Source organism: Nicotiana attenuata, unplaced genomic scaffold (assembly GCF_001879085.1).
Source record: "Nicotiana attenuata strain UT unplaced genomic scaffold, NIATTr2, whole genome shotgun sequence".
NCBI lineage: Eukaryota > Viridiplantae > Streptophyta > Magnoliopsida > Solanales > Solanaceae > Nicotiana > Nicotiana attenuata.
The window spans coordinates 32,203-46,630 of record NW_017670892.1 but is presented as its reverse complement, the minus strand read 5'-3'; the positions used below and the strand labels follow the sequence as shown (position 1 = coordinate 46,630).

The 14,428-nt window shown below is 36.9% G+C and overlaps 1 protein-coding gene across 1 annotated transcript; it reads left to right on the top strand.

Moving 5' to 3' along the window:
- The first annotated feature begins 5,527 nt into the window (after window positions 1–5,527).
- On the top strand, window positions 5,528–7,139 carry LOC109244270. Its single transcript, XM_019411331.1, has 2 exons — window positions 5,528–6,187; window positions 6,981–7,139. Exons 1-2 carry the CDS (start codon window positions 5,528–5,530, stop codon window positions 7,137–7,139), a joined length of 819 nt encoding a protein of 272 aa, XP_019266876.1.
- Window positions 7,140–14,428: the final 7,289 nt, after the last annotated feature.

Here is a 14,428-nt window from a genome sequence, read left to right as displayed (position 1 = left end):
GGGGAGACTCGAACTCACAACCTCTTGGTTGGAAGTGGGGGTTGCTTACCACACAAGCCCCAACAACAACCACGACGCTTCACTCCAAACAAGTTGGGGTCAGCTATATGAATTCTGATTGAGATATGTTTTTAGATCTTGCATTGAAAAACCTCCTTCTTTTGTATTATTTGTTGGAATAGATAATACATATATGATTAGATGCATATGTAGTTAAGGGCTGCTTAGAGTTGGACACAAAATTCCTAATTCAAATTGCAATGTACAATGATTCGGGAAATAAGATTTTCCTTTTCTTAAAACAGAAAAAAAAACATCCCCTTTGTTACTCTATTTAATTTACAAATACAAATTAAAAATAATGAAAAATAAACAAGCCCTAATTCAAAAGAATGAGTTGAAGTACCTGTTTTCCTCGGATTGAGGATGTATTGACTTGAATTTTCCAGGAGCAGCAAGTGCAGCCCACAGGCATAATACCAAACTAACTATCAATTCCATCACAACCTGCAAATCATTACCAAATACATAGTAGATCAATCTAAAGATTCAATTTTCATCAACAGTGGCAATTCTGTAAATTCAATAGAAGACTAGAATATTTCATTACAAGTCTTTTGTTTTAATATTTTATGATTCTTTACTTAGTTTTCTAATTTCCGTTTTAACATTTAAGTTTGTTAAATAAGTCAAAAAACTAGCCGTTGCAAACTTTAAAAACTTAGTCATTTTCAAAAAATTAGACATTTTAAAAATAAAAAAAAACTATACTTAAGGCCCACGAACCCGTCCCGCCCCATCCCGTCCCGTCCCGTTTGTCCCGTCCTGTTTCGTCCCGTCCCGTCCCGTTTGTCCCGTCCTGTTTCGTCCCGTCCCGCCACCGTCCCGCTTAAATGTCGTTCCGTCCCGTCCCGTCCCATTAATTTTGTCCCGTCCCGTTGGACAACCATAGTCTAATCAATACGAAAAGCACATTTGAGTAATAATTTATGTTTGGCCAAGCTTATCAAAAAATACTTTTAAGTTACAAATTACGAATAAGGACATGAAGAGATTTTTAATACTTAATATTATATAAGTAAATTAATAATCTCAAATATATATTATTAAAGACAAAAATTAATTTATTTACTTTATTTAAGTAAATATGAAATAAAATTAAAAAGTGCTTTAATTCTTTCAAGATGATTTAAATATATCAAAAAATTATTCAACAAATATAAAAATATTCACCCAATTATTCAGTATATACTAGAAAGCCATTCAAAAAATAAGAAGGAAGTACTTCTACACTAGGAGATTTCTCAATAATATAATCTCTAATTCTAAGTAGTAGGTATAAAATAAGTAAGGTTATTTTAGTATATATATTATATTTTGCCAATGGTTTTTATAAGAAGAAAAGTCAAAATTACTTTTGCTTCTTCCCAAAAATTCTCTAAAAAAAATTTGGTCAAACTCCTTAAGTTAAGAAGAAAAAAAAAAGTTTTTGGAAAAAAAATATATTTTTGGCTCTAAGAGAAGCTTAGTCGCTATTAGTCCCTCAGCACATGTCTTATGGAATCATTTCCACTTGAAATATAATACAATTGTTATAATTCTTCATATTTAACTAAGATGGGTAAGCATTAAATTTTAAGTGGGTATCAACCAGACATTATGGGTGTGTTTGGTATGAAGGAAAATATTTTTCGGAAAATATTTTTCAACTTTTTCATATTTGGTTGGCTTAAATGTTTTGGAAAATATTTTCCTTATGAACTCATTTTTCTCCCATTGGAGGAAAATGTTTTACTTATCAAGAGAAGGGAAAACATTTTCCAAAACTCCTTCTCAACCTTCCCACCCTACTCCCCACCCTTACCAACCTACTCCACACCCACCCAACCCCACCTTACGCTTACCCACCCCACCCTCTCTATCTAAAAAGGTTTTTTTTTTCAAATTTCAGTTTTTTTTTTCTGTCACCACCCACCTGCTACACCCTGCAAAAAAATTATTATTTTTTACTCTTTTTTCTTGTAATTTCAGATTTTTATTTTTTCGTTTTCCTGTACCACCACCCCCCACCCCGCCAAACACCCACCCCACTGCCCCCCACCCACACAAAAAAGATTTTTTCTTAAACTTTTTTTTTGTAATTTTAAATTTCTATTTTTTTGTTTTTCTGCAACCCCCGCACAATTTTTTTTTATACTTTTTTTTTGTAATTTCAAATTTCTGTTTTTTAGTTTTTCTGCCCCTCCCCCACCCCCTCCACCAATTTTTTTAATATATTTTCAGTTTTAATTTTTTCATCTTTCGGTTTACGGGTTCGAAACACAAGTTCCAAAGTTATGAGTTCAGAAGTTTATGTGTTTAGAAGTTTATGGGTTTAGAAATGATAAAGTTTACGCGTTCGAAAGTTCGCGGTTTCGAAAGTTTAGCTGTTCGAAAGTTTGTTAAATTTGTAGGTCCGGAAGGTTGTTGGTTCGAAAGTTTATGGCTTCATGTTTACAACAACAATAACGGCCCAGTATAATCCCACACGTGGGGTCTGGGGAGGGTAATATGTACACAGACCTAACCCTACCCCGAGGGGCAGAGAGGCTGTTTCCAGAAGACCCTCGGCTCAAGAAAGCAACAAGAGGCGATATATTAGTACTATCAATAGACTCATAATAAAATAACATAACATAACATAGAATAACATAAAATCACAAAAATAACAGCAATATATGAAATATAGGATATGGCTTCATGTTTATTGTATCTAAATTATTTATGAATAGTCTCGAGAAGTTATTTTCCTTAATTTGCGCACCAAACACCGGAAAATAAATATGATTACTACTTGTTTTCCAAGAAAATATTTTTTTGGAAAATATTTTCCGCGAAAAATATTTTTCGTTATACCAAACACACCCTATAACTTAGTTGAATATAAATTTTGTTGCTAAAATTTTTTACCTTAACATATTTAAACCATATTTAGATGGGATAATTCCACATAAGTACAGTTCACATAGGTGCTTTTCATTCGCGTAGCCATCATTTTAAGTTTTCATCTGTATAGCCAATGGAGCCCTCTAACATTATTGCCTGACTGACATTATTGCCTGACTGACATTATGGCCTGTCATTATGGCCTATCGCAATCTTTCCTTTTTTTTTCTTCTTCTATTTTTCCTATTTATTTTTTTTCTCTTCCAGATTAATATGACTATCTGACAAAAAGTCAACTCATCAAGTGGTTTTAAATCCTTACTTTTTCATTAGTGGAAAAAGTAGTTTTACCATGTAAACTAGACAATAGCGGCAGGGAGTATAGAAGGGATACGTAGTAGTGACTCATACTGGCTGAGTTAGCCATATATCTTTGTAATTTGCTGCCTTGAATTAATAATATTTGAATTACCTAAAAAAAAATCCTTACTTTTTCTCCATCTCTTTGCCTTACACTAGAAAAAAACTTTCCAGCCACCATTAAACTTTTATTTCAACATAAAATTTACCATATTAAAAAAGTGTCAAACCTTCATGAAGACCTCTTACACAATAATAATGTATATACACCCTTATACATTGAAAAAAAATATAATTATACATCATTATACACAAATCTACACACTTATACCTATTTTATACATAATTATACAATATTTGTATAATTGTGTATAAACACCAGTTATACGGCATGTGCACTGAAAATACCTTATGTCCATCACTACACCTCTGTTTAACACCAATATTATCAAAAAGAACAAGAAAGAAGAAGAAGAAGAAGAAGAAGAAGAAGAAGAAGAAGAAGAAGAAGAAGAAGAAGAAGAAGAAGAAGAAGAAGAAGAAGAAGAAGAAGAACCAATCAGCTCAAGATATGTCTAGATGAATCCTAAATTCTTAAATTTTGTCTCACCCGATCATTAATACTATTATTAATCAATACTCATCTGGATTGAAGCACCAATTCACAATGAAAACTTTCAGATCTGAAAACTTTAGCTTCGTCAGTGGCGAAATTATGATTTTTGGGCTTATATTTCGATACCAAATGCTCACAGTAAGAGACTCAGAGATTTATCAATCAAAATTACTTAAATCATTAATGGGTCAAATATTTTCTTCCTCAATCCTTTCAAATGAACAACTAACTTCATATTCTTCATCTTACTCTAGACTTTCATCTTTTTGCATTAGAAAAGTTTGAGAGAATTAAAAAAAATAAGAAAAATTAGATCTGGAAATTAGAGAAGAGAAAAGATAGGATGAAAGATAGATTTAAAATTATAGAAGATAGAAGATGAATATGGGAGATAGATCAAAGAAATATGGAGGATAGAAGATGATGGCCTGTAGAGAATAAAGAGGCGCCGGGAGAGAGAGCCTTTTGGGCGTGTAGGGTAAAAGAGAACTAGGTTAGTGATTGAAATCTTTCCTTCAAATTCTATACAAACTGGGCTATAGCGGGTAAACTTTAAAATTATGGGTCATTTTTTGTTATGGTGTGAAGTCATGTGTATTTTCTTGTAATTCTTTCTATTTAGATGTACAATTATGGGATTCATGCTTTTCGACAATGTTCACTCTTTTGGTGCTCGTATAATCTAAAGCTAAATTAGTTCGACGTTATTTACTAACTTTAATACACTAAAGTTACGAAGTATGCTTGTTGGATAAGTTTAGGTTTTAACTAAAATTTCAAGAAGAAAGAGAAGGATGTAGATCTTGAGTATCTTCACTTTAATTAAACTGGTATTTATTACTTTGATCATAAAATAATAAACAATAATAAACACATGCATTTACTTGTTTATTGTCCTTCTTACTCTCCCCTATTTCTCATTACTATATATACATTTGTTTGCTGAAAGTCTTATAAAAAATATCGAAGGATCAACAATTTGTCGAATTAGAATTGAATAAAGTCGTAGTAAATTTTCAATAAATAATTAGATCAATGCAATTTGAATTAAATTTGGGATAAAAATATCTTTAAATTTGAAATTAACATAAATCGTCTCATAAAGATGTAAAATTTTAGAAAAAGAAAATAGAGTGTTAATGAAACGTTTAATTTATTAAAGCTTATATTGAGGGAGAAGAGTGTAGTTCATAATTCTAGAAGGATGTATATGTATTATCCTAGAATAGATAGGGACGTTAACTAATATTTCATGCTACTTAGCGAAAATTCTCTCTCTACCAACTGTAGCCTGGAAGCACCTTTCCACATCATGGATCCTCCACCGATTAAGCCACCAATCCCACCGGAACCCCCGGATAAACACAGCCACATGGAGGTAGAATTACCTCATCACTCCTATAAGGAAATGCTCCTAGATAAACCAGTGAGCAACCAAACAAACTACTACAAAATAGACCACCAATCAATTCTAGAACTGGATAAAGGGAAGCACATTGAGGGTTCAATTCCACTCTCACAAGATGACAAAGAATGCCTTTACCTCCCATGGCGCTACTCGGTGATTATCAAAATGTTCAAACGAAAGATGCCTCACCACCTCCTTCGATCTAAGCTAAACGACCTATGGAAGCATCCGAACAGTTAATCTTGATTGACCTAGGGTGGGACTTCTACATAGTTAAATTTAGCTTAGAGGAAAGCATGGTTAAGGCTCTACACATAGGATCTTGGTTCATTTCTGGAAACTTCCTATTCGTACGTAAATGGGAACCAAAATTTGTTCCTCAAGAAGCCACCCTCACTTCTACTGCCATCTGGATCCGATTACCTCAACTACCTACAGAATTCTATGACAAGGATATCTTAGAAAAAGTTGGGAGGAAAGTGGGCAAACTTCTCAATATAGACCAATTTACATCCTCTACCCTAAGGGGAAGATATGCACGCATCTGTATCCAAGTTCCACTGAAAACCCCAGTAGAAACATCAGTAATAATAGGAGACCATAAGCAGGCTGTGATCTATGAAGGAGAGGGAACCCTATGCACCATTTGTGGCAGAATAGGTCACACTGCACTTAACTGCAACTATAGGACACAAACACCCACAACAACCCAAGAACCACAAGACGATCATCAAGAGAAACCAGTCATTTCGGAGGAAAGTGAATGGGAAACTGTCATCTTCCCACGAAGACGTAAGCAGGGACAAGCAAAAAGAATAAACAAAGATGAAGGTAAAATGAACAAACCACATCATGCTTCACAGAAGGAAGAGATACGGGTAAATATGTTCGATGCCAATTCAGGTAAATTTTTACAAACTCAAACTCTTCGTTATAATTCAAAAAAATATTCAACGACCAAAAAACCAAAAAGAGGCCAAATGGTCCAAACAAAATCTTCACTAGTGCACAAGATATGCCCAAACACGGGAAGAACACAGGCCCAAGGTTGCAGCCCAATACAGGTGCCAAACGAAAAGCGGGGCCAACAACGATGACCCCACTAGCAACAATCATGAGCCCAGCTTTAAAGGGGCCTCTAGCCCAACTCCCAATACCTCAATCACCACATTTGGTGAAACACCCAATGGGGCCGGTTCCTTTTCCCCAAACGGACACTCCATCAAGGGCACCACTGACAACACAACTCCCTACCCCAACACCCAAACCTACGCTTTCCCTACCAAATCTCCTGAAACGTCCTCTAATGGAGAAATCCCAACAGTTACCAACAACAATCGAGTACCCTATCTGCTACCCCCCCTCGCCCCCCCGCCGCCCACCCCCCCCCCCCCGCCCATTTTCCCATATGAAAAGACCACAACCCTCACCTCCATTACATCCCCAATTAATGAACACCCCACCCCTAGTTCCGATGCCCAAAAACCCTTCCACTATCCAAGATGTGACACCAAAGGGTTTAATGATGGGACGACAGTCCCTTAACTTCACTCCCATCGTTACCCAAAGTAGCAAGCCATATAAACACAAAAATGGCAAAAGAATCACTACCGACCACCATCACCACCGCCAGACCACTAACCGACCTTCTTGTCGGAGGTTGCCTTGCAGGGGCAGGGTCTATCCTACGATTTCACCCTAGGAAAATCAGAGGGTGACACTGATAGTGCAAAACCCAGCCCACCTAGCCAGGGTAACGGTGGAAGCAATGAACAAGGCATTGGTGGCCTTTGGACCTCTCCTATGGCAATCGATGGTCAACAGCGATAGCAACTCACCAATAACAGACCCTCAAGCCCTAGCAACCATATCCTACAGAGCTTCCAATCCCCACCCTTCTTCCCAGATCTGACGAAAGAGGACCCAATGGCGGAGCCGATCTTTGTCACGATCGATCAACCAACCAACCCATCATCTTCTGCTCCAAAAAGGAAGAGCAACTCACCACCCCTTCAGAATATCCAGAAAGGAAGATACTCAAGAAGAAGAATGCCTCATAAGAGTCGAAAATGTCCTATCCCACACCAAGGACGGACTCACTTCTCCTCGACTTAGTGAGATCGATCAAATTCAGCACAGAAACAAGCGAGATAGTAGTGGTGTGTGCCCCAGAACAATGACCAAGTGTGGAATGAGCCTAGTCTCAGGTCAAACACACGGTCCGTTGAAACCCCTTCTAAACCTAACCCCAATCCTGAGTTTAAAGAGGAAGTCACCACCACTCCAAATGCCAGGTCTGCCAGGACCAACGAGCCCTCGCGAGGGAACTCACCAATCACCCACAACTCCAATGATGAACTACATCATATTTCGAATGTTAAGGGTGGAAACAATGCCGAGTTCAAACGGTACTATTTAGAAATGGTGAAAATGCACAAGCCTGCAATGCTAGTATTGCTCGAAACCAAAATGGCAGACCACTAGTCCTTGGCCCAGCAACTCCAGTTCGATATGATCATCCAGCCTCCAACAGTAGGCCCATCTGTGGGTATCATGTTTATGTGGAAAGAAGAGTTCGTGTCCGTTGAAGAAGTGGCAACTACCCCCCAAGGTATTCACGCAATGGTGAAGGTAAGCCCAGACCACCCTCCATGGCTCTTTTCCGTTATTTATGCCAGCAATCTCTTAGTAAATAGGAAGCTCCTATGGGAGCAACTAACCACAATATCAAATAACATAAAAACAAATTGGTTCATAGGAGGAGACTTCAATGAAGTCTTAAAGGCCAGGGACAAATTTGGGGGTAACCATATAAACCTGAGCCGCAGCAACCTATTCTAGAACTGCATAAACAAGTGTAACCTAATAAACCTAGGCTATAAAGGAAGCAAATACACTTGGACTAATAAAAGGTGCAGCAACAAAACCTCCCTAATTCTGGAAAGAATAGATAGGTGCTTTGCCAATGAAGGTTGGATAGAACAGTACTCTGAAGCTACTATACTTCACCTCCCTAGGACCCACTCAGACCACTGCCCTTTGCAAATTCACCTGGTAGGGCCTCCAAACAATAAACCATCAAGGCCCTTCAAGTTTGAATCAATGTGGGCTAGCCACCCTTCCTTCCCTAACATCATCAATAGGGCTTTCTCTGACCAATCCACCCTTCTTCAATCCACTGAAAGTTTCAAGACTCTGGTAACCAAGTAGAACCAGGAAGTCTTTGGAAACATCTTCCATCAAAAGAGGAGACTCCTGGCTAAAATCTCTGGTATCCAAAAGTCTCCTAGCTACCAATTCGGTAGCTACCTGTTAAATCTTGAAACAGAACTAAATGTTGAACTCAACCAAATCCTCAAAAGTGAAGAAGACTTTTGGAAACTAAAGTCTAAGATCAACTGGATAAATGAGGGTGATGCTAGCACTAGATTTTTTGACACATCAACCCTCAATAGAAGAAGGAGGAACAGAATCCTATCCCTCAAAGAAGAGAATGGTAATTGGCTTCATGACCAAAAAGACATCCATTCAGCTATTGTGGGCTTCTTTACTGATCTATACACAACCTCCCACACTAAAGCCCCTTGGGCAACCACCAATCACTCCACCATGGAACCCATCCTGTCCCAAAGCCAAAGGGTTTTTATGGACAGACCCCAAGTGAGTGAGATTAAAAGGGACCAAGCGGGCCCGGGGTCGATTTTTTTGGATTTTTAGGAAAAATGATTCGAAAGTTATAATTAAATATTGGAATTGGATTGTTTAGCATTTATTGATGTTATTAGGTCAATTATGTATAGATTCGATTGGGTTGGAGCCAAATTTGAAAGGAAAAGCGGTGTTTGAGGCTTGAGTTGGCCGTGGAAGTTCGAGGTAAGTGTTTGGTCTAACCTTAGCTTGAGGGATTAGGAGTTGAGTCTTATTTGATATGTGATAATTGTTGAGTACGACGTATAGGCATGGTGACGAGTATCTATACGTTGGTGTCTAGCATGACCGTGAGTCCTTATATTGTGAATATCATGATTTCGTTATATTTTTCATGCCTTGGTGATGATTTCTATCTGTTGTGAAAAACTCGTGGAAAGAATTGTGACCTTGAACAACAAGGAGCATTGGCTCAAGTTATATTATAAATTGTGAAAGTATATGAGATGATTGAACCCTTTGGAGCATTGGCTCAAGTGGTAAAGTGAGATATGAAATAAAAGTGAAAGAAAGAGAAAGAGTTATTAAATTGTTTCCTTCCCGGGTTATTGTTGCTTTGTTGATTGTCTCCCTTGTTGGGATGTTGAGATTATTGATGTTGTTCCCTTGCCGGGATTTAATTGTTTAATTGTTGTTCCCTTGTCGGGATTTCTATTACTATTTTATTTATTTCCTTGCCCCTTTGTTTGTGGTTGTTGTTCGGGTGAGGAAGAGTGTTAAAGCACGAAGGGTGATGCCGTGCATTGTTTGTTATTGTGAAGGAAGAGTGTAAAGCACGAAGGGTGATGCCGTGCCGCACGATGTACCATTCCGTGCCTATTATATTGATTTCATGGTGAGGAAAGAGTGTAAAGCACGAAGGGTGATGGCATGCCGCACGATGTACCATTCCGTGCCTATTGTACTGATTCTTATGGTGAGGACGAAAGTAAAAGCACGAAGGGTGATGTCGTGCACTTGTCCTTGATTTTCCCTAATTCTTGCTGATAATTGAGTTGTGTTGTCCATTACGTTTATTTACTGATTTTCTGTTGTTACTTGACTTCATTTCAAGGTTATAGATTCCTTTACCCTATTTGCCCTGTGATTGTTGTTTGGGTGAGGAAGAGCGTAAAGCACGAAGGGTGATGCCGTGTATTGTTTTGGTGAGAGAGAGTAAAAGCACGAAGGGTGATGCTATGCGCTTGTCTTTGATTTTCTAATTTTCATTGATAATTATGTTACAGTTTCTCTACACTAAATTGCTGGTTTCTTGTTGATAATTGTTGTACCCCGCAGCATGATCTCCCCTTCCTATTTTCAATTGAACTATGGTGAACCTCATACTTATCTGTTACTCTTCTGTTACTATTCGATGTTTTCCCGCAACATGTTTTCTCCTTTCCATACTTGACTGTATATGACTGTTTCTTTCTGTACTTCTTTTTCCGTTGTATATAGTTAAATTGCACAAGTTTATTTGGTAATCTGGTCCTCCTCGTCACTACTTCGCCGAGGTTAGGCTAGACACTTACCAGCACACGGGGTCGGTTGTGCTGATAGTACACTCTGCACTGTGTGTAGATCCAGGAGAAGCTTTCGAACAGTAGTTGGAGGGTTTCCTTCAGTCCACCTGGAGACCCAAGGTAGACCTGCAGGCGTCCGCAGGCCCTGGCGTCTCCCTCTATCTCTATTTCCCTGTTTCACTTTCTTTTGTTCAGAAACAGTGTATTGTATTTCTTCAGACCTTGTATGTAGTAACTCGTAGACAGTCTGTGATACTGTAATTAACACCAGGTTTTGGGGTATTCGAGGTTTAAAAGTTGCAATAGACGTAGCCTTAAGATATATAATTGTTGACTTTCGCTTATTTATTTAAAATTCTGCTGCTATCATATTATCGCCTTGTATTTGTTTAAAAGAAGCAATATGAAAGTGTAGCAAGTAGTTAAGGTTTGGCTTGCCTAGCTCCCATTAGTAGGCGCCATCACGACTCCCGAGGGTGGGAAATCTGGGTCGTGACAATATATAACGCCATAACCTTTCCCATATCCCATATACATATATATATATATATATATATATATATATATATATATATATATATATACGCGTATATAACGCCATAACATCATCATGCCTCTGAGGGCGTCCCATCATATCATCTTGGTCATTGAGGGCAAATTATCAACGTATACCAGCTGATCAGGTGGTGGTGCGTATATAACGCCATAACCTTTTCCCATATTTCATATACATATATACGCGTATATAACGCTGTCTGAGTCATGGATAAATGCACATGTAAATGAATGCAATGCATGAGAAATACGTTTATAAAATCTTTCGGAATGTCATAAGACCATTATGCCTTTGATTAATATCATGAAATAAACATTACCAACTTGTGTATTTTCTGAGACCCATGAACATATGATTAAATAATAGGACATAGATTACTCATATTATGTGTATAATTTAAAACATATTCGAAAGTAGTAATATTAATAACTATATAAAATCATATTTTTCAAACTTTTTATAAAAATGTTCCCCTCAAAATACCATATCAAACGAATATAATGGTGTCAAATATTACTAAATTCACGGGATGTAACAAGCTACTTCCTGAAAAGCCTCGCAACTGCTGAATTTTCAGTTCATTATGTACATAAGTTTGAAGTTGAATAGTATATCAACCCCCCCCCCTCTCTCTCTCTCTCTTTATCTCTTTATACTTGTCTTCTGTTTTATTTACTTTACAATCTTTATTTTATAACACGTTATCAGCACGAGACTCATCCATCTCAAGCAAATACTTTGAAAGTATCAAAAGTACGAACTTTCTTTTTGTAAATAATGTCAAATCTTTATAAATGTGAATTTATAATATTGGATATATTGGGCAAAAGTTACGTGTCTTGGGTACTTGATGCTGAAATTCATCTTGATATGATGGGTCTAGCAGACACCATCAAGGATAAGTTATGCGTTTTACTTGCTATGTATACTACTGCCATTAAAATAAAATAATTAAAGGTATTTAGGAACCTAGTAAGTGAGCCATAATCATTGGCCGAGATTCTAGAGTATTTTATGAATTTTAAAATACTATAATTTGTGTATCTTTATGTTCCGTTTTTCACTTACTCATTTTCAAATTAAGATTTCAATTTTACTCCAGAAGAGTAATATTGCATAGGAAACTATAAAGTGGATGATATTATTAGATCCACTTATACTCCAGTAGAGTTTGCAAGAAATATACAACCACCGGAAGTGGTTGTGTTTCGTATATCTCATTGTAACTAATTTTTTGTTAACCACCAGAAGTGGTATATGCCTATGGCCACCAGAAGTGATAATTTAGACTTTTTATGGTTACAATTGAAGATAAGCTAGAGAAATATTCTCTATAGTACATGCATGCCTTGATTTGCTCCTGAAGTAGCATTATTGTAAAAGAACTTCTAAGACATCACACAATTTGTGAGATTAATGCGCGTTCAGAAAATTATGTTCCGTTCCCTGAAGGATGAGAACTTTTGATAAATATTAATCCATTTCCTGAAGTGAACGTGATAATATTAATAAAGCTCATAAATATGAACGTGCTCTTGATGTAAATATATTACAATTCACCTCCAGAAGAGGTAATATGATTGAGAGAATATATACTCAATATTTCGTATTTTAATTTGCTCCTGAAGTAGAAAACAATTGAAATTTTCTCCTGAAGCAGGAAAATATTATGAAACTGTATTTTTTTGTTCTTAAATAAAATAATAAACTATTCAAAGTTATTTTTGAAGTACATTTTCATTCCCTGGAGTGAATGAAGAAATACAACAACTCACCTTCTGAAGAGCTAGAATAACAAAGGATATAAATATTATCTTTGTGGCATAAAATCATTACCGCATGTACCTGTTGTACGTAAACATCTTGGATAATTTTATTAAGTATCATTCTTGTCACGACCCAAAAATCACTAAGGGTCTTGATGGTGCCGGACATCGCCGTCAGGCGAGCCAACCAAAATACTTAATTAAATAGTCGTTTAAATATTTCCGAAAACACTTCTTTAATACGTTTAAAACAAAACATAGTAAATTTCTCTGAATAAATAATGAAACATTTAACAACTTTTAAAAAAAATTATGAATAAACCCAAATACATCCCAGAACCCGGTGTCACAAGTGCATGAGCAATTTTTAAGAAATAATATAATACAACAACGGTCCGGAATACAGATTGGACAGAAAATAAATACGATAATCTGAAAGAGACTTTGCCGGCTGCGGATTGTCTCGAGAAGTGCAGCTCACCTAAGTCTCCGTACCAACCATGCAGCTACGCCCACTAGGCCACTAGAAATGCATGTGCATGTGCAACAAAATGCACAGCAAGTGTAGCATGTGTACGAAAACAACGTGTACTCAGCAAGTATCCCGTCTAATCTCGAAGATATAGAGACGAGAGGTCGACTTCGACACTTGCTAGTGGTCGAATAATAATATAGTAAAAGTGTGAGGAAATCATGAATTTATATAGCAATTATAACTCATAAGGCTGGAAGGCAGGTAAACACCTTTTCAAATAACAAAGGATCTCCAAGATTTACTTTTCATTATCTTTATCAATTTATGTCTGGCCAGGAAAGGCACATATCAACATTTACAATTCACAGGCAAGCAATACAAGCATGCGCATATCATGCCGAGGACGTACGGCCAGATCCAATAATATTTAAACTGTGCACTGCCAGAGGGTCGAATAGCGCGAACCATAGATGCATCTATTTAATCTACCGAGATGTTCGGCCCGTTCCGAAATTAAACACACACAGACAGTCAATCAAGTAGTCAACATGGAACAATTATCCAAAGAAAAGCCAATTCTCTTTTAAAGATTTATGAAAAATGAAGTTTAATCTTTTTAAAAATTCTTTCACTATTTCGATGTGATTTAAGCAAATCAAATTATCAACATGATTATAAATATTCCGAGTATATCATGCTTTTGGGTCCTAAACTACCCGGACTTAAACATAATAGAAGCTACGAACTGACTCGCATCACCTCGTGCGTACGTAGCCCCCACAAATAGAAGCACATAGTCAATTATTTCACCTATGGGGACAATTCTCTCTTACAAGGTTAGAAACGAGACTCACCTTGCTCCGAAGATCCATAACCGACATTCCACGTTCTTCCGAAGACTCGAATCAATGCACAATGCTCCAAAACTAGCCAATAATGATGCAAATCCATTAATATATGCTCAATTACTCATTACGATTCAATTTATAACAATTCCTAACCCCGATCGAAAAGTTGACAAAATTGCCCTCGGGCCCACGTGCCCGGATTTCGAAATTTATCGAAGATAAACTTTATCCATAATCTCACGAACTCAAATATATAATTTA